Source organism: Mixophyes fleayi, chromosome 1 (genome assembly GCF_038048845.1).
Source record: "Mixophyes fleayi isolate aMixFle1 chromosome 1, aMixFle1.hap1, whole genome shotgun sequence".
NCBI lineage: Eukaryota > Metazoa > Chordata > Amphibia > Anura > Limnodynastidae > Mixophyes > Mixophyes fleayi.
The window spans coordinates 458,148,995-458,172,657 of NC_134402.1; the positions used below are offsets into that span (position 1 = coordinate 458,148,995).

Below are 23,663 nucleotides of genomic sequence, written 5' to 3' on the forward strand. Positions count from 1 at the left end.
CTACGGATAGCAGTATGTGACAGGGGATGCTACATCTCTGCAAGTTATTCTATTGTTACAGCTGTCACTTTCTCTCTAATCTTATCAAAAAACATTACATTGAATGTAATGTTCTACCTGTATTGTGGAACCCCACATACTGCTCCAGGGAAGACCTGTAGCTGGCCAGCCCTTATCCCCCACATACATCCTCTGGTTGTTCCTTGGACCTCCACAGATGCCCATGTACAGCCTTCTATCTGCTCCCCAGGCAGCATGGCGGACAACATAATTGTGTAGACTTTCTCACTTTCAGACAAAAACCACAAGTGCGGATGTATCAGTCTACTGATGCTTTCATATGATACAGAGAAAATTCTCACATACGTTATTTCTCTACTAACCCTCACTGCAGCCTGGGCCCCGTGTCTAATGGACTAATGTGAGGGCTCTGTCCCATCGCCCTGCCTGGGGACAGCATTGTCCGCAGATTGGAGTGCTGGGAGTTATGTCACGTACACTCTTGCTCTGCTAAGTGCGAGTGAATGGGTGTTTGCAAGTGAATGGGTTAAGGGGCTTCAGAAACGCCAGACAACGAAGGAGTGTGGCCACTCCCCCAGTATGAAGGGACCACCCCCTCACTATGATGTGGCCACTCCCCCTTCTCCGTGTCTGTCCCGATTCAAGGAACGGCAAAGTTGGGAGACCTGCATCATCTTATGCAGTGTCTAGCTGAGTATACAATGGTCAGTGATGGGAGAGGTAGCTGTAGAACAATAATGAGAAATATCAGGCATATAACCAAAAGAACAGAACTATATTGCTAATGACAGTAAATTAAAAATATTTTTTTTTACTTTTTTTGCACGGTCCCTTCATCTTCAGCAGAGCAGTGATGTGACCACTAGGGGAGTAATGTGATATAAGTAGTGTCAGCTTTTTGAATCCAGCAATCAGAGAGCATTCCCATCACGTGTGTGTGATCACCCAGAAAATATCCTGTCTGTTCTATCCAACACATACAGACTGTAAGCTCCACTGGAGCAGGGACTAACGTGAACAAGTAAATAAAGGATAATAAATACATGGATTATACAGCCAAATCATTATCAGCTCCAGAAGTAAGCTATGGATTGTCCAGTGCATTGTAACATTGGCCTTTATGAAATCAGACAGCTGTACTGTGCATGAGTGAATGAGTCTAGAAATAGCAGTTAGGAGCCGGAGACGTCTGGAAGGATCCCATGCACTGGAGCGGTGGGCGGTTAGTTACTGATAGACCTGGCTGAGGTAGGAGATGGTCCTGGCCGGCTGTGACAAGACAGACAGTGACAGAGGATGGTACTATACTACTAGCACAGACCCCATAACACCTGGATGAGACAGGTCCCTGGCCGGCTGTGACAAGACAGACAGTGACAGAGGACGGTACAATACTACTAGCACAGACCCCATAACACCTGGATGAGACAGGTCCCTGGCCGGACGTGACAAGACAGACAGTGAGAGAGGACAGTACTATACTACTAGCACAGACCCCATAACACCTGGATGAGACTGGTCCCTGGCCGGCTGTGACAAGACAGACAGTGACAGAGGACGGTACTATACTACTAGCACAGACCCCATAACCCCTGGATGAGACTGGTCCCTGGCCGGACGTGACAAGACAGACAGAGACAGAGAATGGTACTATACTACTAGCACAGACCCCATAACACCTGGATGAGACTGGTCCCTGGCCGGACGTGACAAGACAGACAGTGACAGAGGACGGTACAATACTAGTAGCACAGACCCCATAACACCTGGATGAGACAGGTCCCTGGCCGGACGTGACAAGACAGACAGTGACAGGGGACGGTACAATACTAGTAGCACAGACCCCATAACACCTGGATGAGACAGGTCCCTGGCCGGCTGTGACAAGACAGACAGTGACAGAGGACGGTACAATACTACTAGCACAGACCCCATAACACCTGGATGACACAGGTCCCTGGCCGGCTGTGACAAGACAGACAGTGACAGAGGACAGTACTATACTACTAGCACAGACCCCATAACACCTGGATGACACAGGTCCCTGGCCGGCTGTGACAAGACAGACAGTGACAGAGGACGGTACTATACTACTAGCACAGACCCCATAACACCTGGATGAGACAGGTCCCTGGCCGGACGTGACAAGACAGACAGTGACAGAGGACGGTACTATACTACTAGCACAGACCCCATAACACCTGGATGAGACAGGTCCCTGGCCGGACGTGACAAGACAGACAGTGACAGAGGACGGTACTATACTACTAGCACAGACCCCATAACACCTGGATGAGACAGTTCCCTGGCCGGACGTGACAAGACAGACAGTGACAGAGGACAGTACTATACTACTAGCACAGACCCCATAACACCTGGATGAGACAGGTCCCTGGCCGGACGTGACAAGACAGACAGTGACAGAGGACGGTACTATACTACTAGCACAGACCCCATAACACCTGGATGAGACTGGTCCCTGGCTGGCTGTGACAAGACAGACAGAGACAGAGGACAGTACTATACTACTAGCACAGACCCCATAACACCTGGGTGAGACAGGTCCCTGGCCGGACGTGACAAGACAGACAGTGACAGAGGACAGTACTATACTACTAGCACAGACCCCATAACACCTGGATGAGACAGGTCCCTGGCCGGCTGTGACAAGACAGACAGTGACAGAGGACGGTACAATACTACTAGCACAGACCCCATAACACCTGGATGAAACAGGTCCCTGGCCGGCTGTGACAAGACAGACAGTGACAGAGGACGGTACTATACTACTAGCACAGACCCCATAACACCTGGATGAGACAGGTCCCTGGCCGGACGTGACAAGACAGACAGTGACAGAGGACGGTACTATACTACTAGCACAGACCCCATAACACCTGGATGAGACAGGTCCCTGGCCGGACGTGACAAGACAGACAGTGACAGAGGACAGTACTATACTACTAGCACAGACCCCATAACACCTGGATGAGACAGGTCCCTGGCCGGACGTGACAAGACAGACAGTGACAGAGGACGGTACTATACTACTAGCACAGACCCCATAACACCTGGATGAGACAGGTCCCTGGCCGGCTGTGACAAGACAGACAGTGACAGAGGACGGTACAATACTAGAGCACAGACCCCATAACACCTGGATGAGACTGGTCCCTGGCCGGACGTGACAAGACAGAGAGTGACAGAGGACAGTACTATACTACTAGCACAGACCCCATAACACCTGGATGAGACAGGTCCCTGGCCGGCTGTGACAAGACAGACAGTGACAGAGGACGGTACTATACTACTAGCACAGACCCCATAACACCTGGATGAGACAGGTCCCTGGCCGGACGTGACAAGACAGACAGTGACAGAGGACGGTACTATACTACTAGCACAGACCCCATAACACCTGGATGAGACAGGTCCCTGGCCGGACGTGACAAGACAGACAGTGACAGAGGACGGTACTATACTACTAGCACAGACCCCATAACACCTGGATGAGACAGGTCCCTGGCCGGCTGTGACAAGACAGACCGTGACAGAGGACGGTACAATACTAGAGCACAGACCCCATAACACCTGGATGAGACTGGTCCCTGGCCGGACGTGACAAGACAGAGAGTGACAGAGGACAGTACTATACTACTAGCACAGACCCCATAACACCTGGATGAGACAGGTCCCTGGCCGGACGTGACAAGACAGACAGTGACAGAGGACAGTACTATACTACTAGCACAGACCCCATAACCCCTGGATGAGACTGGTCCCTGGCCGGCTGTGACAAGACAGACAGTGACAGAGGACAGTACTATACTACTAGCACAGACCCCATAACACCTGGATGAGACAGGTCCCTGGCCGGCTGTGACAAGACAGTGACAGAGGACGGTACTATACTACTAGCACAGACCCCATAACACCTGGATGAGACTGGTCCCTGGCCGGCTGTGACAAGACAGACAGTGACAGAGGACAGTACTATACTACTAGCACAGACCCCATAACACCTGGATGAGACTGGTCCCTGGCCGGCTGTGACAAGACAGACAGTGACAGAGGACGGTACTATACTACTAGCACAGACCCCATAACACCTGGATGAGACAGGTCCCTGGCCGGACGTGACAAGACAGACAGTGACAGAGGACGGTACTATACTACTAGCACAGACCCCATAACACCTGGATGAGACTGGTCCCTGGCCGGCTGTGACAAGACAGACAGTGACAGAGGACAGTACTATACTACTAGCACAGACCCCATAACACCTGGATGAGACAGGTCCCTGGCCGGCTGTGACAAGACAGTGACAGAGGACGGTACTATACTACTAGCACAGACCCCATAACACCTGGATGAGACAGGTCCCTGGCCGGACGTGACAAGACAGACAGTGACAGAGGACGGTACTATACTACTAGCACAGACCCCATAACACCTGGATGAGACAGGTCCCTGGCCGGACGTGACAAGACAGACAGTGACAGAGGACAGTACTATACTACTAGCACAGACCCCATAACACCTGGATGAGACAGGTCCCTGGCCGGCTGTGACAAGACAGACAGTGACAGAGGACGGTACTATACTACTAGCACAGACCCCATAACACCTGGATGAGACAGGTCCCTGGCCGGCTGTAACAAGACAGACAGTGACAGAGGACAGTACTATACTACTAGCACAGACCCCATAACACCTGGATGAGACAGGTCCCTGGCCGGCTGTGACAAGACAGACAGTGACAGAGGACAGTACTATACTACTAGCACAGACCCCATAACACCTGGATGAGACAGGTCCCTGGCCGGCTGTGACAAGACAGACAGTGACAGAGGACGGTACTATACTACTAGCACAGACCCCATAACACCTGGATGAGACAGGTCCCTGGCCGGACGTGACAAGACAGACAGTGACAGAGGACGGTACTATACTACTAGCACAGACCCCATAACACCTGGATGAGACAGGTCCCTGGCCGGCTGTGACAAGACAGACAGTGACAGAGGAAAGTACTATACTACTAGCACAGACCCCATAACACCTGGATGAGACAGGTCCCTGGCCGGACACGACAAGACAGACAGTGACAGAGGACGGTACTATACTACTAGCACAGACCCCATAACACCTGGATGAGACAGTTCCCTGGCCGGACGTGACAAGACAGACAGTGACAGAGGACAGTACTATACTACTAGCACAGACCCCATAACACCTGGATGAGACTGGTCCCTGGCCGGCTGTGACAAGACAGACAGTGACAGAGGACGGTACTATACTACTAGCACAGACTCCATAACACCTGGATGACACAGGTCCCTGGCCGGACGTGACAAGACAGACAGTGACAGAGGACGGTACTATACTACTAGCACAGACCCCATAACACCTGGATGAGACAGGTCCCTGGCCGGCTGTGACAAGACAGACAGTGACAGAGGACGGTACAATACTAGTAGCACAGACCCCATAACACCTGGATGAGACAGGTCCCTGGCCGGACGTGACAAGACAGACAGTGACAGAGGACGGTACTATACTACTAGCACAGACCCCATAACACCTGGATGAGACAGGTCCCTGGCCGGCTGTGACAAGACAGACAGTGACAGAGGACGGTACTATACTACTAGCACAGACCCCATAACACCTGGGTGAGACTGGTCCCTGGCCGGCTGTGACAAGACAGACAGTGACAGAGGACAGTACTATACTACTAGCACAGACCCCATAACACCTGGATGAGACTGGTCCCTGGCCGGCTGTGACAAGACAGACAGTGACAGAGGACAGTACTATACTACTAGCACAGACCCCATAACACCTGGATGAGACAGGTCCCTGGCCGGACGTGACAAGACAGACAGTGACAGAGGACGGTACTATACTACTAGCACAGACCCCATAACCCCTGGATGAGACTGGTCCCTGGCCGGCTACGCTGCCAGCAGAGAGAATTCAGGACTACAATTGTATCTACGCATCCAAAGCCGCTTTACCAAGTACTACATCACTCTGTTCCATCCTAGGTCATACAGGAATCTGATAACAAAAAAAATCTTTCCCAAAACAAAAATAAAATGAGTTAATGAATTCTATTAAAGCCATCAGGAAAGTAACAATACAAGTCGCAGACCAGGAAGCGCCATCACGTCTATAAAATGCGCTGTGTGATAGTTGCCAACGCTCTCTTCTTTTATACAGGATTTCTTCAGTGTGTCAGTAAACTTATGTATGGTCCCAAAAGAAAGTTAACTAGAGAATTTATAAACAGTTATATTCTCGGGGATAAGCTAAATTTATAAACTGAATTTAAGCAGTTAAAAATGTGACTTTAATATTTTACAACATTCAAAAACACAGAATGATGTAAAACTTTCGGTTGGAATCAGTTGAGGCCTGACTGGGCTCCCTGTAGAGGTCACACTGAATTACCCATAATGCACATAAACACACAAAGGCTATATTACTGCCAGCAATGCTGCACACGTACTCTAGGCTGTATACATATAATTCTGCAGAGTAACCACCTGCCATCCCTGCATGCACTGATATGTTCTAATATATCAGTAAGAGAGAAGTGATTTACATGGTACTGATGTGATCATTGCAGACATGCAACATGATGTACATTAGATGGTCATAGAAGGAGACAGCTAGCCGCCCGGTTAGATCATCCCGGGTGGTCTGAGCTTGACTCAGTCTGAAGGCTGGAGACTAGTGTTGTGGAACAGGAATCAGGAAGTGGAGCTCATTCATAGAGGAACCAGGCTCAGATAGGAGAGAAATGACCGCCGGGTAATGAGGGAGCTCTGACGAGAACTAAACGATGTAAATAAATGAAGGGGTTGATTGGATTTTAAAGTGACGTCTGGCACTTTACATCCGGCACAGTTGGACCCACAAACACCAGGGCAGTGAGCGGATGGGGAAGCTGGTGGGCACTGTGGGGCCACACTTTCTGCAGTTTGTAATGGAGCCGTAATGCGTCAATAAACCTCCGAGCATAAGGTCTGTGTCACAGTAACCATTGTACAGTTATATTCACAACGTGTCCATAGGACGCAGACTTACATGATCCATGTCCCACTGCAAACAGATCCTTGTACTTGGGATTCCTGTGCAGGGAGAGAAGAGAATCATTAGCTGTATGTGTCCTGTATACAGAGAGAGCTGGCCTCCATGGCAGTGAAGGGTTAATACCATCTAGAACAATAATATTCTCCTTATAATACAGATTTTCTGATGTCCCGAGAAATTTATGGGGAAGAACCACATACATACAAAGCAAATAAACAGAATCCAAGGATGTATCATGTCCTGCTGTGCGTATAATACAGAGTAGAGCGTCCTGTGATCACACATCAGTTCTACTGGCTCTGTCCTTACTGTCAGAGATGTCACATTAATGTAATACACAGATGGGTCATTCCATGTCAGTGCAACCAGGGGTGTCCACCACCCATCTCAGATTTCAACGAAAATTTTTTAGTTAAGAGAGGATGTCAAAACAACTATTTCTACCAAATATCTCGACTGTCTGACAATTAGTTGAATAAATATTGATTTTTCAATTTATTAAAAAATTTACTAATCGCAGCTTCTTTATCCAGTTTATTTGAAGTACCGCAGGTGTTTATTAAGGAATCACCACCAAATTTGGACCCCTAAGGTAACTCTTCCTCCCGAATCCAAAAATCCAAACCAAATTACTTTATCTGCCTTATGTTTTGTGTTATGTTTTGCAATATGTTACCAAAGTCTAATTTTCCAAATAGAAAATTAAAATTGAAAAAAGTTATTCCCTGTGACCCCGGATTGCCACAAATATGTGAACATAGGTCTGGTCCTTGTGACACAACACAACATCACCCGAGATCATTCAGCCAAATGCTGAGTGTGTTATTGCCACGTACCAGCAGAGGGCAGTCACTGCCAGGCGCTTGGCTTTGTCATTCTGAAACTTCCATAGAGGCAGCAAAGTTCCATTCTGGTCTCTGAACTCATCGGCCACATCCTCAAAGTACTTAAAGTCTGGAAATAAGAGAAAATGTCATATATATTCCAGCACATGTCCCCAGACACCGTTGGTGTCTACTAACAGCACAGAGCTCCCCCACTGTCTGACACCATATATAGGACCAGAGCCATCTTCTCCATCGTGTTCCTACAACAACTATCGGGATGATCCACTAACACTTTGTCCGTGTCGGACGATGAAGGATCTAGAACGATCCTCGGATATTCAGCTGTGATATGAGGGTGACAGATAGGATACCCATAGGAGAGCAGTACAATAAAGGACAGTTTAACTCTGTACCTTGTGTAATATCATCGAACGTGTTCTGGTTCACCATCCGCTCCACGATCTTACTGGACTTTGTAACCTTGCTGATGTCATCGCTCTGCTCCAGAATAACAGAAAGACATTTTACATTAATATGTGACACAGTCCCACAGGTAACGACAGTTCTCCAATACTAGTCCAGTCACCACATTTAAGGGAATAAAACCAAATATAACACGTCATGTGATATGTACATTATACATCTCCTTTCAGCCGTAACTGTTTATAGATCTACAGATGGAGCAGGTTTCATTGTATCACTCTGCACATACATTACAGGGCGAGGTCTGAGGGTGAACGGAGTGATAGACAGTAGCTCATATAGTAATAAATGCTCATGGACCAGACAGATGACTGAAGGCTGATGCTGAGGGACGTGGAGGAGGTGGGACAGGAGCCCTCACCACCCTCAGTGCTGGCAGACAGGGATATAAATTTTGCATTTCACCTGTAGTCATTATTATCTAATTTACAACACAAATGTCATACTAGTAAAATGAGCCACAAATCAGAACTCTGACTGGGAACAGAAACCTCGCAGAGAAATCACCTGAAACTCGGAGGTGAGAAGTTTGGGTCTGGAGTGGAACTCGTCGTCCTTCTTAGACACCGGAGCCTTCTGCTTCTCTTTCAGCTTCTCCTGTTTCTGTAGCTCCTCAATGTAAGCATCATAAATATCCCACTGGGAGAGAGCGAGACGGAATCACACAGTGCACTAATTAGAGACCCCGCATCCTAATACCAGCTCCATCATAGCATTACACCTCTCCTCTATAATATAACATATATAATATACCATGATCCCTCTACCTGTATCCAGCTCTGTCACACAGAATTACCCCTCTCCTCTATAATATATCATATATAATATACCATGATCCCTCTACCTGTATCCAGCTCCATCACACAGAATTACCCCTCTCCTCTATAATATATCATATATAATATAACATGATCCCTCTACCTGTATCCAGCTCCATCATAGCATTACACCTCTCCTCTATAATATAACATATATAATATACCATGATCCCTCTACCTGTATCCAGCTCTGTCACACAGAATTACCCCTCTCCTCTATAATATAACATATATAATATACCATGATCCCTCTATCTGTATCCAGCTCCATCACACAGAATTACCCCTCTCCTCTATAATATATCATATATAATATAACATGATCCCTCTACCTGTATCCAGCTCCATCATAGCATTACACCTCTCCTCTATAATATAACATATATAATATACCATGATCCCTCTACCTGTATCCAGCTCTGTCACACAGAATTACCCCTCTCCTCTATAATATAACATATATAATATACCATGATCCCTCTATCTGTATCCAGCTCCATCACACAGAATTACCCCTCTCCTCTATAATATAACATATATAATATACCATGATCCCTCTATCTGTATCCAGCTCCATCACACAGAATTACACCTCTCCTCTATAATATAACATATATAACATGATCCCTCTACCTGTATCCAGCTCCATCACACAGAATTACACCTCTCCTCTATAATATAACATATATAACATGATCCATCTATCTGTACCCAGCTCTGTCACACAGAATTACCCCTCTCCTCTATAATATAACATATATAATATACCATGATCCCTCTATCTGTATCCAGCTCTGTCACACAGAATTACACCTCTCCTCTATAATATAACATATATAACATGATCCCTCTACCTGTATCCAGCTCCATCACACAGAATTACACCTCTCCTCTATAATATAACATATATAACATGATCCATCTATCTGTACCCAGCTCTGTCACACAGAATTACCCCTCTCTTCTATAATATATCATATATAATATAACATGATCCCTCTACCTGTATCCAGCTCTGTCACACAGAATTACCCCTCTCCTCTATAATATATCATATATAATATAACATGATCCCTCTACCTGTATCCAGCTCCATCACACAGAATTACACCTCTCCTCTATAATATAACATATATAACATGATCCATCTATCTGTACCCAGCTCTGTCACACAGAATTACCCCTCTCCTCTATAATATATCATATATAATATACCATGATCCCTCTACCTGTATCCAGCTCTATCACACAGAATTACCCCTCTCCTCTATATCATATATAATATAACATGATCCTTCTAACTGTATCCAGCTCCATCATACAGAATTACACCTCTCCTCTATAATATAACATATATAACATGATCCATCTATCTGTACCCAGCTCTGTCACACAGAATTACACCTCTAATCTATAATATAACATGATCCCTCTACCTGTATCCAGCTCCGTCAAACAGAATTACACCTCTTCTCTATAATATAACATATATAACATGATCCCTCTACCTGTATCCAGCTCTGTCACACATAGAAGTACACCTCTCTTGTAGCTGATGTACACCAATCAGCAGGACTGAAGAGTTATATACAGTGTATGATACTGGCAGGAATGCAGAGTACAGCTACAGATAAGGTATACTTCCAGCGGGACGGCAGAGCACAGTATACACTGTAACACGCTGCGCAGAGAAGGATCTCTTACCTGACTGGCGGTGGCTGAGAATGTCGCTCGCGGAGGTGGCTCCGTCTGAGAAGCTCTTTCCTGCAACAGACAACACATATAAATCAGACACTGTATGGTCTCTGAGAGGGCAGTAACTGGGGGCAGAACTTACCCTCAGGGGGTTGTTGAATGTCTGTGACGCTCTCTCGCTGAAGTTAAACTGGTTGGTCAGTTTTCTCTCCTTCTTACTTCTGCTGGGAACTTCCTCTCCATCACCCCCTTCTTCACCTGCCCCCTGAGGGCACAATAACACAGTAATCACTGGAGGTACCAGTCACATGCCCCCTGAGGGCACAATAACACAGTAATCACTGGAGGTACCAGTCACCTGCCCCCTGGGGGCACAATAACACAGTAATCACTGAAGGTACTAGTCACCTGCCCCCTGGGGGCACAATAACACAGTAATCACTGGAGGTACCAGTCACCTGCCCCCTGAGGGCACAATAACACAGTAATCACTGGAGGTACCAGTCACCTGCCCCCTGAGGGCACAATAACACAGTAATCACCGGAGGTACCAGTCACCTGCCCCCTGAGGGCACAATAACACAGTAATCACCGGAGGTACCAGTCACCTGCCCCCTGGAGGTACAATAACACAGTAATCACTGAAGGTACCAGTCACCTGCCCCCTGAGGGCACAATAACACAGTAATCACTGGAGTACCAGTCACCTGCCCCCTGGGGGCACAATAACACAGTAATCACTGAAGGTACTAGTCACCTGCCCCCTGGGGGCACAATAACACAGTAATCACTGGAGGTACCAGTCACCTGCCCCCTGGGGGCACAATAACACAGTAGTCACCGGGGGTACCAGTCACCTGTCCCCTGGAGGTACAATAACACAGTAATCACCGGAGGTACCAGTCACCTGCCCCCTGGGGGCACAATAACACAGTAATCACTGAAGGTACCAGTCACATGCCCCCTGAGGGCACAATAACACAGTAATCACTGGAGGTACCAGTCACCTGCCCACTGAGGGCACAATAACACAGTAATCACTGGAGGTACCAGTCACCTGCCCCCTGGGGGCACAATAACACAGTAATCACCAGAGGTACCAGTCACCTGCCCCCTGGGGGCACAATAACACAGTAATCACTAGAGGTACTAGTCACCTGCCCCCTGAGGGCACAATAACACAGTAATCACTGGAGGTACCAGTCACCTGCCCCTAGAGGTACAATAACACAGTAATCACCAGAGGTACCAGTCACCTGCCCCTGGGGGCACAATAACACAGTAATCACTGGAGGTACCAGTCACCTGCCCCCTGGGGGCACAATAACACAGTAATCACTGGAGGTACCAGTCACCTGCCCCCTGGGGGCACAATAACACAGTAATCACCAGAGGTACCAGTCACCTGCCCCCTGGGGGCACAATAACACAGTAATCACCAGAGGTACCAGTCACCTGCCCCCTGGGGGCACAATAACACAGTAATCACTGGAGGTACCAGTCACCTGCCCCCTAGAGGTACAATAACACAGTAATCACCAGAGGTACCAGTCACCTGCCCCCTGAGGGCACAATAACACAGTAATCACTGGAGGTACCAGTCACCTGCCCCCTAGAGGTACAATAACACAGTAATCACCAGAGGTACCAGTCACCTGCCCCCTGGGGGCACAATAACACAGTAATCACTAGAGGTACTAGTCACCTGCCCCCTGAGGGCACAATAACACAGTAATCACTGGAGGTACCAGTCACCTGCCCCCTAGAGGTACAATAACACAGTAATCACCAGAGGTACCAGTCACCTGCCCCTGGGGGCACAATAACACAGTAATCACTGGAGGTACCAGTCACCTGCCCCCTGGGGGCACAATAACACAGTAATCACTGGAGGTACCAGTCACCTGCCCCCTGGGGGCACAATAACACAGTAATCACCAGAGGTACCAGTCACCTGCCCCCTGGGGGCACAATAACACAGTAATCACCAGAGGTACCAGTCACCTGCCCCCTGGGGGCACAATAACACAGTAATCACTGGAGGTACCAGTCACCTGCCCCCTAGAGGTACAATAACACAGTAATCACCAGAGGTACCAGTCACCTGCCCCCTGAGGGCACAATAACACAGTAATCACTGGAGGTACCAGTCACCTGCCCCCTAGAGGTACAATAACACAGTAATCACTGGAGGTACCAGTCACCTGCCCCTGGGGGCACAATAACACAGTAATCACTGGAGGTACCAGTCACCTGCCCCCTGGGGGCACAATAACACAGTAATCACTGAAGGTACTAGTCACCTGCCCCCTGGGGGCACAATAACACAGTAATCACTGAACGTACCAGTTACCTGCCCCTGGGGCACAATAACACAGTAATCACTGAAGGTACTAGTCACCTGCCCCCTGGGGGCACAATAACACAGTAATCACTGAACGTACCAGTTACCTGCCCCTTGGGGCACAATAACACAGTAATCACTGTCTCAGTACATAGATCTCATCAGACTATTATGCAGCCTCCATCCAGTCTGTTATGCTGTAAATACAATGTGACAATCAGAGTTTCTTATTTACATAAACAAAGTGAAATTACACTGTAGCCTATTATAACATAATATCTGAGCTGAGTGTAGCACCTAATATTACTGTGAGTCACCCGACGTCTGCAGAGACCACTGTCTAACTCACAGCTAGAAGGGTGCAGTCCATCATACATAACCAACATCGGGAGAAAGAAGAGAGGCAGCGAGGGGCAGACACTGCCCTTGTCCTGGGCACTTACAGGGATAATGGAGCGGTTCTGTGACCTATCTATAACATGAGAGAGATACAGTACCAGAAGCTCTGATTTCCCTTCTTTGTCTGTCTCCTTGTCCCCAGTCTCAGTGGTGTCACTTTGCGGAGCCTCTGTGGGAAGAGAACAAATTACACATAGCACCCTGAGATAACGGGAATAGCACAAGCGGAGAACATGTAGTGTGAATTATAGCACAGAACCTACGGAAACAATGATCTTCTATTAATACACATACAGTGCCCGGCAGCTGCCGATGGCAGCTGACTTTAGATGTATACGGCCCAGGAGCAGATATCTGGGGTCATTACAAGTTTTATAACACATTCCGCAACTGAGCCTGGGTCATATGATAAGTAGATCAGCCGATCCTAGGTCATGTGATAAGAAGATCAGCCGATCCTAGGTCATGTGATAAGTAGATCAGCCGATGAGTGTGGACTAACTGGTGATGATGGGAGACGTCTGAGTGACACATATCAGAACAATGTAAAATCCTACTAATCAGAGACAGAGAAATTACTGCACTTGGAGAATTATTATCGGTTTCTGAGTAATAACAACAGACTCCTTGTCATCCCCATACTTACATATAGATCAGTGGCGTATAAATGTATGGATGAAAGAGACAACACCACCTATGGTTATACAGTGTAACTGCAGTAACAGGATCACACACCTACAGCCAGTTACTGCTCTAGTCAGGGACTGTATTTGCCTGGACTGACTGATTTCATATCAACACATACTATTCATCTACCCGTATGGTATATTATATGAAACTTATAGATCCAGAGAACAGCGATAGGGTCTTGAACTGCTTTTTACTCAGTGTGACAAAAGGAGTGAATAATATTACAGGAGGAATAGAGATCTGCCACATAGATAACTAACAGCAGAGATTAATATTTCATATTACTAACAAGGAAGGAAGAACAACCCATATGGACCAGCTGTATTGATTTATGTGGATTGTTAAGGGACCGTTACAAACCATGTATTTAGTTATGTCACCACCGTAAATCAGCAGCCTGTCTCAACTGAATATATCATTAATACTAAACAAACTAACTACTTGTATTTTACATTAAACATTATTTAACTATAGTGAGTGTGTATATGAGAAATACTATAAATAGAAATATGTATAATATATGCATTCTATGTATTGAGATAGCATGGTTACAATATTCTGTTGCATTATTTAGTAAATCCTGCCTAGATATAAAGTATACGCGCTGTTACAGCTTACTAAGAATAATCACAGGAGTTAGATATATGAGAGAACAGATAATGGTTTATCACTAATTGAATATGTAAGTGTTTACAAATGTATTTTATTGTTTGTATACTAGAAACAGTTATCCTGAGTGTCAGACTATTAGATTTATTTTTTGTAATACAGGAAATTTTCACTTTACTACACTATAAATTATAGATACTGTGTAATCATCTTATACATTCTGTCAGCCTGATATGTTATAGTGAAGGGAGCCATATAGGGGAGGGGGAGTCACCCCCTCCTAAATTACCGTCACACCCAGAATTAGATTCAGGTGGAGGCACCGATTACTATCCAAAGCGAGAAAAGTCACGTGGCTGGATCACTTATTAATAGCTTATTGTAGAAGTATGTTTAAATCATTAGCACAATTTATATCATTGCAAACGTACTGATTTTTACACTGTAGTTTCACAACACCAGGAGTGCCACAAGTTAGCCAACACTGTATTATACCATCTGTACCATCTGGAGATCACTAGTACCACAGACTGACGTGTAACTGTCCTTATTAGGACTACATGAGCTAATAAAACATCACTGCTTTCTAGATCCTGCTTTGACGACTACTTACATGTGCTGTAATTACTGTGACCTACATGCCAGTGATTACCAGGGATGGGGAACACCCTATAGACTGGGGGACAGTCAGGTAGAACATGTCAGTGATTACCAGGGATGAGGAGCACCCTATAGACTGGGGGACAGTCAGGTAGAACATGTCAGTGATTACCAGGGATGAGGAACACCCTATAGACTGGGGGACAGTCAGGTAGAACATGTCAGTGATTACCAGGGATGGGGAGCACCCTATAGACTGGGGGACAGTCAGGTAGAACATGCCAGTGATTACCAGGGATGAGGAACACCCTATAGACTGGGGGACAGTCAGGTAGAACATGCCAGTGATTACCAGGGATGAGGAGCACCCTATAGACTGGGGGACAGTCAGGTAGAACATGCCAGTGATTACCAGGGATGGGGAGCACCCCTATAGACTGGGGGACAGTCAGGTAGAACATGCCAGTGATTACCAGGGATGAGGAGCACCCCTATAGACTGGGGGACAGTCAGGTAGAACATGCCAGTAATTACCAGGGATGAGGAGCACCCCTATAGACTGGGGGACAGTCAGGTAGAACATGTCAGTGATTACCAGGGATGGGGAGCACCCCTATAGACTGGGGGACAGTCAGGTAGAACATGTCAGTGATTACCAGGGATGAGGAGCACCCCTATAGACTGGGGGACAGTCAGGTAGAACATGTCAGTGATTACCAGGGATGGGGAGCACCTCTATAGACTGGGGGACAGTCAGGTAGAACATGTCAGTAATTACCAGGGATGAGGAGCACCTCTATAGACTGGGGGACAGTCAGGTAGAACATGTCAGTGATTACCAGGGATGGGGAGCACCTCTATAGACTGGGGGACAGTCAGGTAGAACATGCCAGTGATTACCAGGGATGAGGAGCACCCCTATAGACTGGGGGACAGTCAGGTAGAACATGTCAGTGATTACCAGGGATGGGGAGCACCCCTATAGACTGGGGGACAGTCAGGTAGAACATGTCAGTGATTACCAGGGATGAGGAGCACCCCTATAGACTGGGGGACAGTCAGGTAGAACATGTCAGTGATTACCAGGGATGAGGAGCACCTCTATAGACTGGGGGACAGTCAGGTAGAACATGCCAGTGATTACCAGGGATGGGGAGCACCCTATAGACTGGGGAACAGTCAGGTAGAACATGTCAGTGATTACCAGGGATGAGGAGCACCCCTATAGACTGGGGGACAGTCAGGTAGAACATGTCAGTGATTACCAGGGATGGGGAGCACCCCTATAGACTGGGGAACAGTCAGGTAGAACATGTCAGTGATTACCAGGGATGAGGAGCACCCCTATAGACTGGGGAACAGTCAGGTAGAACATGTCAGTGATTACCAGGGATGAGGAGCACCCCTATAGACTGGGGGACAGTCAGGTAGAACATGTCAGTGATTACCAGGGATGGGGAGCACCCCTATAGACTGGGGAACAGTCAGGTAGAACATGTCAGTGATTACCAGGGATGGGGAGCACCTCTATAGACTGGGGGACAGTCAGGTAGAACATGCCAGTGATTACCAGGGATGAGGAGCACCCCTATAGACTGGGGGACAGTCAGGTAGAACATGTCAGTGATTACCAGGGATGGGGAGCACCCCTATAGACTGGGGGACAGTCAGGTAGAACATGCCAGTGATTACCAGGGATGAGGAGCACCTCTATAGACTGGGGGACAGTCAGGTAGAACATGCCAGTGATTACCAGGGATGGGGAGCACCCTATAGACTGGGGGACAGTCAGGTAGAACATGTCAGTGATTACCAGGGATGGGGAGCACCCCTATAGACTGGGGGACAGTCAGGTAGAACATGCCAGTGATTACCAGGGATGAGGAGCACCTCTATAGACTGGGGGACAGTCAGGTAGAACATGCCAGTGATTACCAGGGATGAGGAGCACCTCTATAGACTGGGGGACAGTCAGGTAGAACATGCCAGTGATTACCAGGGATGGGGAGCACCCTATAGACTGGGGGACAGTCAGGTAGAACATGTCAGTGATTACCAGGGATGGGGAGCACCCCTATAGACTGGGGGACAGTCAGGTAGAACATGCCAGTGATTACCAGGGATGAGGAGCACCCCTATAGACTGGGGGACAGTCAGGTAGAACATGTCAGTGATTACCAGGGATGAGGAACACCCTATAGACTGGGGGACAGTCAGGTAGAACATGTCAGTGATTACCAGGGATGAGGAGCACCCTATAGACTGGGGGACAGTCAGGTAGAACATGCCAGTGATTACCAGGGATGGGGAGCACCCCTATAGACTGGGGGACAGTCAGGTAGAACATGTCAGTGATTACCAGGGATGGGGAGCACCCTATAGACTGGGGGACAGTCAGGTAGAACATGTCAGTGATTACCAGGGATGAGGAGCACCTCTATAGACTGGGGGACAGTCAGGTAGAACATGCCAGTGATTACCAGGGATGAGGAGCACCCCTATAGACTGGGGGACAGTCAGGTAGAACATGCCAGTGATTACCAGGGATGGGGAGCACCCTATAGACTGGGGGACAGTCAGGTAGAACATGCCAGTGATTACCAGGGATGGGGAGCACCCCTATAGACTGGGGGACAGTCAGGTAGAACATGCCAGTGATTACCAGGGATGAGGAGCACCCCTATAGACTGGGGGATCAGTGAGGTAGAACATGCCAGTGATTACCAGGGATGAGGAGCACCCTATAGACTGGGGGACAGTCAGGTAGAACATGTCAGTGATTACCAGGGATGAGGAGCACCCCTATAGACTGGGGGACAGTCAGGTAGAACATGTCAGTGATTACCAGGGATGAGGAGCACCCCTATAGACTGGGGGACAGTCAGGTAGAACATGCCAGTGATTACCAGGGATGAGGAACACCCTATAGACTGGGGGACAGTCAGGTAGAACATGTCAGTAATTACCAGGGATGAGGAACACCCTATAGACTGGGGGACAGTCAGGTAGAACATGTCAGTGATTACCAGGGATGAGGAGCACCCCTATAGACTGGGGGACAGTCAGGTAGAACATGTCAGTAATTACCAGGGATGAGGAACACCCTATAGACTGGGGGACAGTCAGGTAGAACATGCCAGTGATTACCAGGGATGGGCAGCACCCCTATAGACTGGGGTACAGTCAGGTAGAACATGTCAGTGATTACCAGGGATGAGGAGCACCCCTATAGACTGGGGGACAGTCAGGTAGAACATGTCAGTGATTACCAGGGATGGGGAGCACCCCTATAGACTGGGGGACAGTCAGGTAGAACATGTCAGTGATTACCAGGGATGAGGAGCACCTCTATAGACTGGGGGACAGTCAGGTAGAACATGCCAGTGATTACCAGGGATGAGGAGCACCTCTATAGACTGGGGGACAGTCAGGTAGAACATGCCAGTGATTACCAGGGATGGGGAGCACCCTATAGACTGGGGGACAGTCAGGTAGAACATGTCAGTGATTACCAGGGATGGGGAGCACCCCTATAGACTGGGGGACAGTCAGGTAGAACATGCCAGTGATTACCAGGGATGAGGAGCACCTCTATAGACTGGGGGACAGTCAGGTAGAACATGCCAGTGATTACCAGGGATGAGGAGCACCTCTATAGACTGGGGGACAGTCAGGTAGAACATGCCAGTGATTACCAGGGATGGGGAGCACCCTATAGACTGGGGGACAGTCAGGTAGAACATGTCAGTGATTACCAGGGATGGGGAGCACCCCTATAGACTGGGGGACAGTCAGGTAGAACATGCCAGTGATTACCAGGGATGAGGAGCACCCCTATAGACTGGGGGACAGTCAGGTAGAACATGTCAGTGATTACCAGGGATGAGGAACACCCTATAGACTGGGGGACAGTCAGGTAGAACATGTCAGTGATTACCAGGGATGAGGAGCACCCTATAGACTGGGGGACAGTCAGGTAGAACATGCCAGTGATTACCAGGGATGGGGAGCACCCCTATAGACTGGGGGACAGTCAGGTAGAACATGTCAGTGATTACCAGGGATGGGGAGCACCCTATAGACTGGGGGACAGTCAGGTAGAACATGTCAGTGATTACCAGGGATGAGGAGCACCTCTATAGACTGGGGGACAGTCAGGTAGAACATGCCAGTGATTACCAGGGATGAGGAGCACCCCTATAGACTGGGGGACAGTCAGGTAGAACATGCCAGTGATTACCAGGGATGGGGAGCACCCTATAGACTGGGGGACAGTCAGGTAGAACATGCCAGTGATTACCAGGGATGGGGAGCACCCCTATAGACTGGGGGACAGTCAGGTAGAACATGCCAGTGATTACCAGGGATGAGGAGCACCCCTATAGACTGGGGGATCAGTGAGGTAGAACATGCCAGTGATTACCAGGGATGAGGAGCACCCTATAGACTGGGGGACAGTCAGGTAGAACATGTCAGTGATTACCAGGGATGAGGAGCACCCCTATAGACTGGGGGACAGTCAGGTAGAACATGTCAGTGATTACCAGGGATGAGGAGCACCCCTATAGACTGGGGGACAGTCAGGTAGAACATGCCAGTGATTACCAGGGATGAGGAACACCCTATAGACTGGGGGACAGTCAGGTAGAACATGTCAGTAATTACCAGGGATGAGGAACACCCTATAGACTGGGGGACAGTCAGGTAGAACATGTCAGTGATTACCAGGGATGAGGAGCACCCCTATAGACTGGGGGACAGTCAGGTAGAACATGTCAGTAATTACCAGGGATGAGGAACACCCTATAGACTGGGGGACAGTCAGGTAGAACATGCCAGTGATTACCAGGGATGAGGAGCACCCCTATAGACTGGGGGATCAGTGAGGTAGAACATGCCAGTGATTACCAGGGATGAGGAGCACCCTATAGACTGGGGGACAGTCAGGTAGAACATGCCAGTGATTACCAGGGATGAGGAGCACCCTATAGACTGGGGGACAGTCAGGTAGAACATGCCAGTGATTACCAGGGATGGGGAGCACCCTATAGACTGGGGGACAGTCAGGTAGAACATGCCAGTGATTACCAGGGATGGGGAGCACCTCTATAGACTGGGGGACAGTCAGGTAGAACATGCCAGTGATTACCAGGGATGAGGAGCACCTCTATAGACTGGGGGACAGTCAGGTAGAACATGTCAGTGATTACCAGGGATGAGGAGCACCCCTATAGACTGGGGGACAGTCAGGTAGAACATGTCAGTGATTACCAGGGATGAGGAGCACCCCTATAGACTGGGGGACAGTCAGGTAGAACATGCCAGTGATTACCAGGGATGAGGAACACCCTATAGACTGGGGGACAGTCAGGTAGAACATGTCAGTAATTACCAGGGATGAGGAACACCCTATAGACTGGGGGACAGTCAGGTAGAACATGTCAGTGATTACCAGGGATGAGGAGCACCCCTATAGACTGGGGGACAGTCAGGTAGAACATGTCAGTAATTACCAGGGATGAGGAACACCCTATAGACTGGGGGACAGTCAGGTAGAACATGCCAGTGATTACCAGGGATGGGGAGCACCTCTATAGACTGGGGGACAGTCAGGTAGAACATGTCAGTGATTACCAGGGATGGGGAGCACCTCTATAGACTGGGGGACAGTCAGGTAGAACATGTCAGTGATTACCAGGGATGGGGAGCACCCCTATAGACTGGGGGACAGTCAGGTAGAACATGTCAGTGATTACCAGGGATGGGCAGCACCCCTATAGACTGGGGGACAGTCAGGTAGAACATGTCAGTGATTACCAGGGATGAGGAGCACCCTATAGACTGGGGGACAGTCAGGTAGAACATGTCAGTGATTACCAGGGATGGGCAGCACCCCTATAGACTGGGGGACAGTCAGGTAGAACATGCCAGTGATTACCAGGGATGAGGAGCACCCTATAGACTGGGGGACAGTCAGGTAGAACATGTCAGTGATTACCAGGGATGGGCAGCACCCCTGTAGACTGGGGGATCAGTGAGGTAGAACATGCCAGTGATTACCAGGGATGGGGAGCACCTCTATAGACTGGGGGACAGTCAGGTAGAACATGCCAGTGATTACCAGGGATGAGGAGCACCCCTATAGACTGGGGGACAGTCAGGTAGAACATGCCAGTGATTACCAGGGATGAGGAGCACCCCTATAGACTGGGGGACAGTCAGGTAGAACATGTCAGTGATTACCAGGGATGGGCAGCACCCCTATAGACTGGGGGACAGTCAGGTAGAACATGTCAGTGATTACCAGGGATGAGGAGCACCCTATAGACTGGGGGACAGTCAGGTAGAACATGTCAGTGATTACCAGGGATGGGCAGCACCCCTATAGACTGGGGGACAGTCAGGTAGAACATGCCAGTGATTACCAGGGATGAGGAGCACCCTATAGACTGGGGGACAGTCAGGTAGAACATGTCAGTGATTACCAGGGATGGGCAGCACCCCTATAGACTGGGGGACAGTCAGGTAGAACATGTCAGTGATTACCAGGGATGAGGAGCACCCCTATAGACTGGGGGACAGTCAGGTAGAACATGCCAGTGATTACCAGGGATGGGGAGCACCTCTATAGACTGGGGGACAGTCAGGTAGAACATGCCAGTGATTACCAGGGATGAGGAACACCCTATAGACTGGGGGACAGTCAGGTAGAACATGCCAGTAATTACCAGGGATGGGGAGCACCCTATAGACTGGGGGACAGTCAGGTAGAACATGTCAGTGATTACCAGGGATGAGGAACACCCTATAGACTGGGGGACAGTCAGGTAGAACATGCCAGTGATTACCAGGGATGGGGAGCACCTCTATAGACTGGGGGACAGTCAGGTAGAACATGCCAGTGATTACCAGGGATGAGGAGCACCCCTATAGACTGGGGGACAGTCAGGTAGAACATGTCAGTGATTACCAGGGATGAGGAACACCCTATAGACTGGGGGACAGTCAGGTAGAACATGCCAGTGATTACCAGGGATGAGGAGCACCCCTATAGACTGGGGGACAGTCAGGTAGAACATGCCAGTGATTACCAGGGATGAGGAGCACCCCTATAGACTGGGGGACAGTCAGGTAGAACATGCCAGTGATTACCAGGGATGAGGAGCACCCCTATAGACTGGGGGACAGTCAGGTAGAACATGCCAGTGATTACCAGGGATGGGGAGCACCCCTATAGACTGGGGGACAGTCAGGTAGAACATGCCAGTGATTACCAGGGATGGGGAGCACCCCTATAGACTGGGGGACAGTCAGGTAGAACATGCCAGTGATTACCAGGGATGAGGAACACCCTATAGACTGGGGGACAGTCAGGTAGAACATGCCAGTGATTACCAGGGATGAGGAGCACCCCTATAGACTGGGGGACAGTCAGGTAGAACATGTCAGTGATTACCAGGGATGGGGAGCACCCCTATAGACTGGGGGACAGTCAGGTAGAACATGCCAGTGATTACCAGGGATGGGGAGCACCTCTATAGACTGGGGGACAGTCAGGTAGAACATGCCAGTGATTACCAGGGATGAGGAGCACCCCTATAGACTGGGGGACAGTCAGGTAGAACATGCCAGTGATTACCAGGGATGAGGAGCACCTCTATAGACTGGGGGACAGTCAGGTAGAACATGCCAGTGATTACCAGGGATGGGGAGCACCCCTATAGACTGGGGGACAGTCAGGTAGAACATGTCAGTGATTACCAGGGATGGGGAGCACCCCTATAGACTGGGGGACAGTCAGGTAGAACATGTCAGTAATTACCAGGGATGGGGAGCACCCCTATAGACTGGGGGACAGTCAGGTAGAACATGTCAGTAATTACCAGGGATGGGGAGCACCCCTATAGACTGGGGGACAGTCAGGTAGAACATGTCAGTAATTACCAGGGATGGGGAGCACCCCTATAGACTGGGGGACAGTCAGGTAGAACATGCCAGTGATTACCAGGGATGAGGAGCACCCCTATAGACTGGGGGATCAGTGAGGTAGAACATGCCAGTGATTACCAGGGATGA

The 23,663-nt window shown here is 48.8% G+C and overlaps 1 protein-coding gene across 4 annotated transcripts in view; it reads right to left on the reverse strand.

Annotated features, from left to right (window-relative positions):
• DNAI1 (dynein axonemal intermediate chain 1) overlaps nt 1-23,663 on the reverse strand; it is a 149,934-nt gene that overhangs the window by 116,211 nt on the left and 10,060 nt on the right. For all 4 annotated transcript variants that reach the window (XR_012679256.1, XM_075187178.1, XM_075187196.1 and 1 more), the window contains 7 exons: nt 13,787-13,857; nt 11,088-11,210; nt 10,955-11,014; nt 8,940-9,071; nt 8,363-8,447; nt 7,959-8,076; nt 7,117-7,160 (listed from right to left, as the gene is read on the reverse strand). Coding sequence is in view for 3 of the 4 variants with exons in the window: in XM_075187178.1 (XP_075043279.1) it covers nt 7,117-7,160; nt 7,959-8,076; nt 8,363-8,447; nt 8,940-9,071; nt 10,955-11,014; nt 11,088-11,210; nt 13,787-13,857 (633 nt within the window). In the remaining variant the exon portion in view is untranslated. The remainder of the gene's footprint in view (nt 1-7,116; nt 7,161-7,958; nt 8,077-8,362; nt 8,448-8,939; nt 9,072-10,954; nt 11,015-11,087; nt 11,211-13,786; nt 13,858-23,663) is intronic.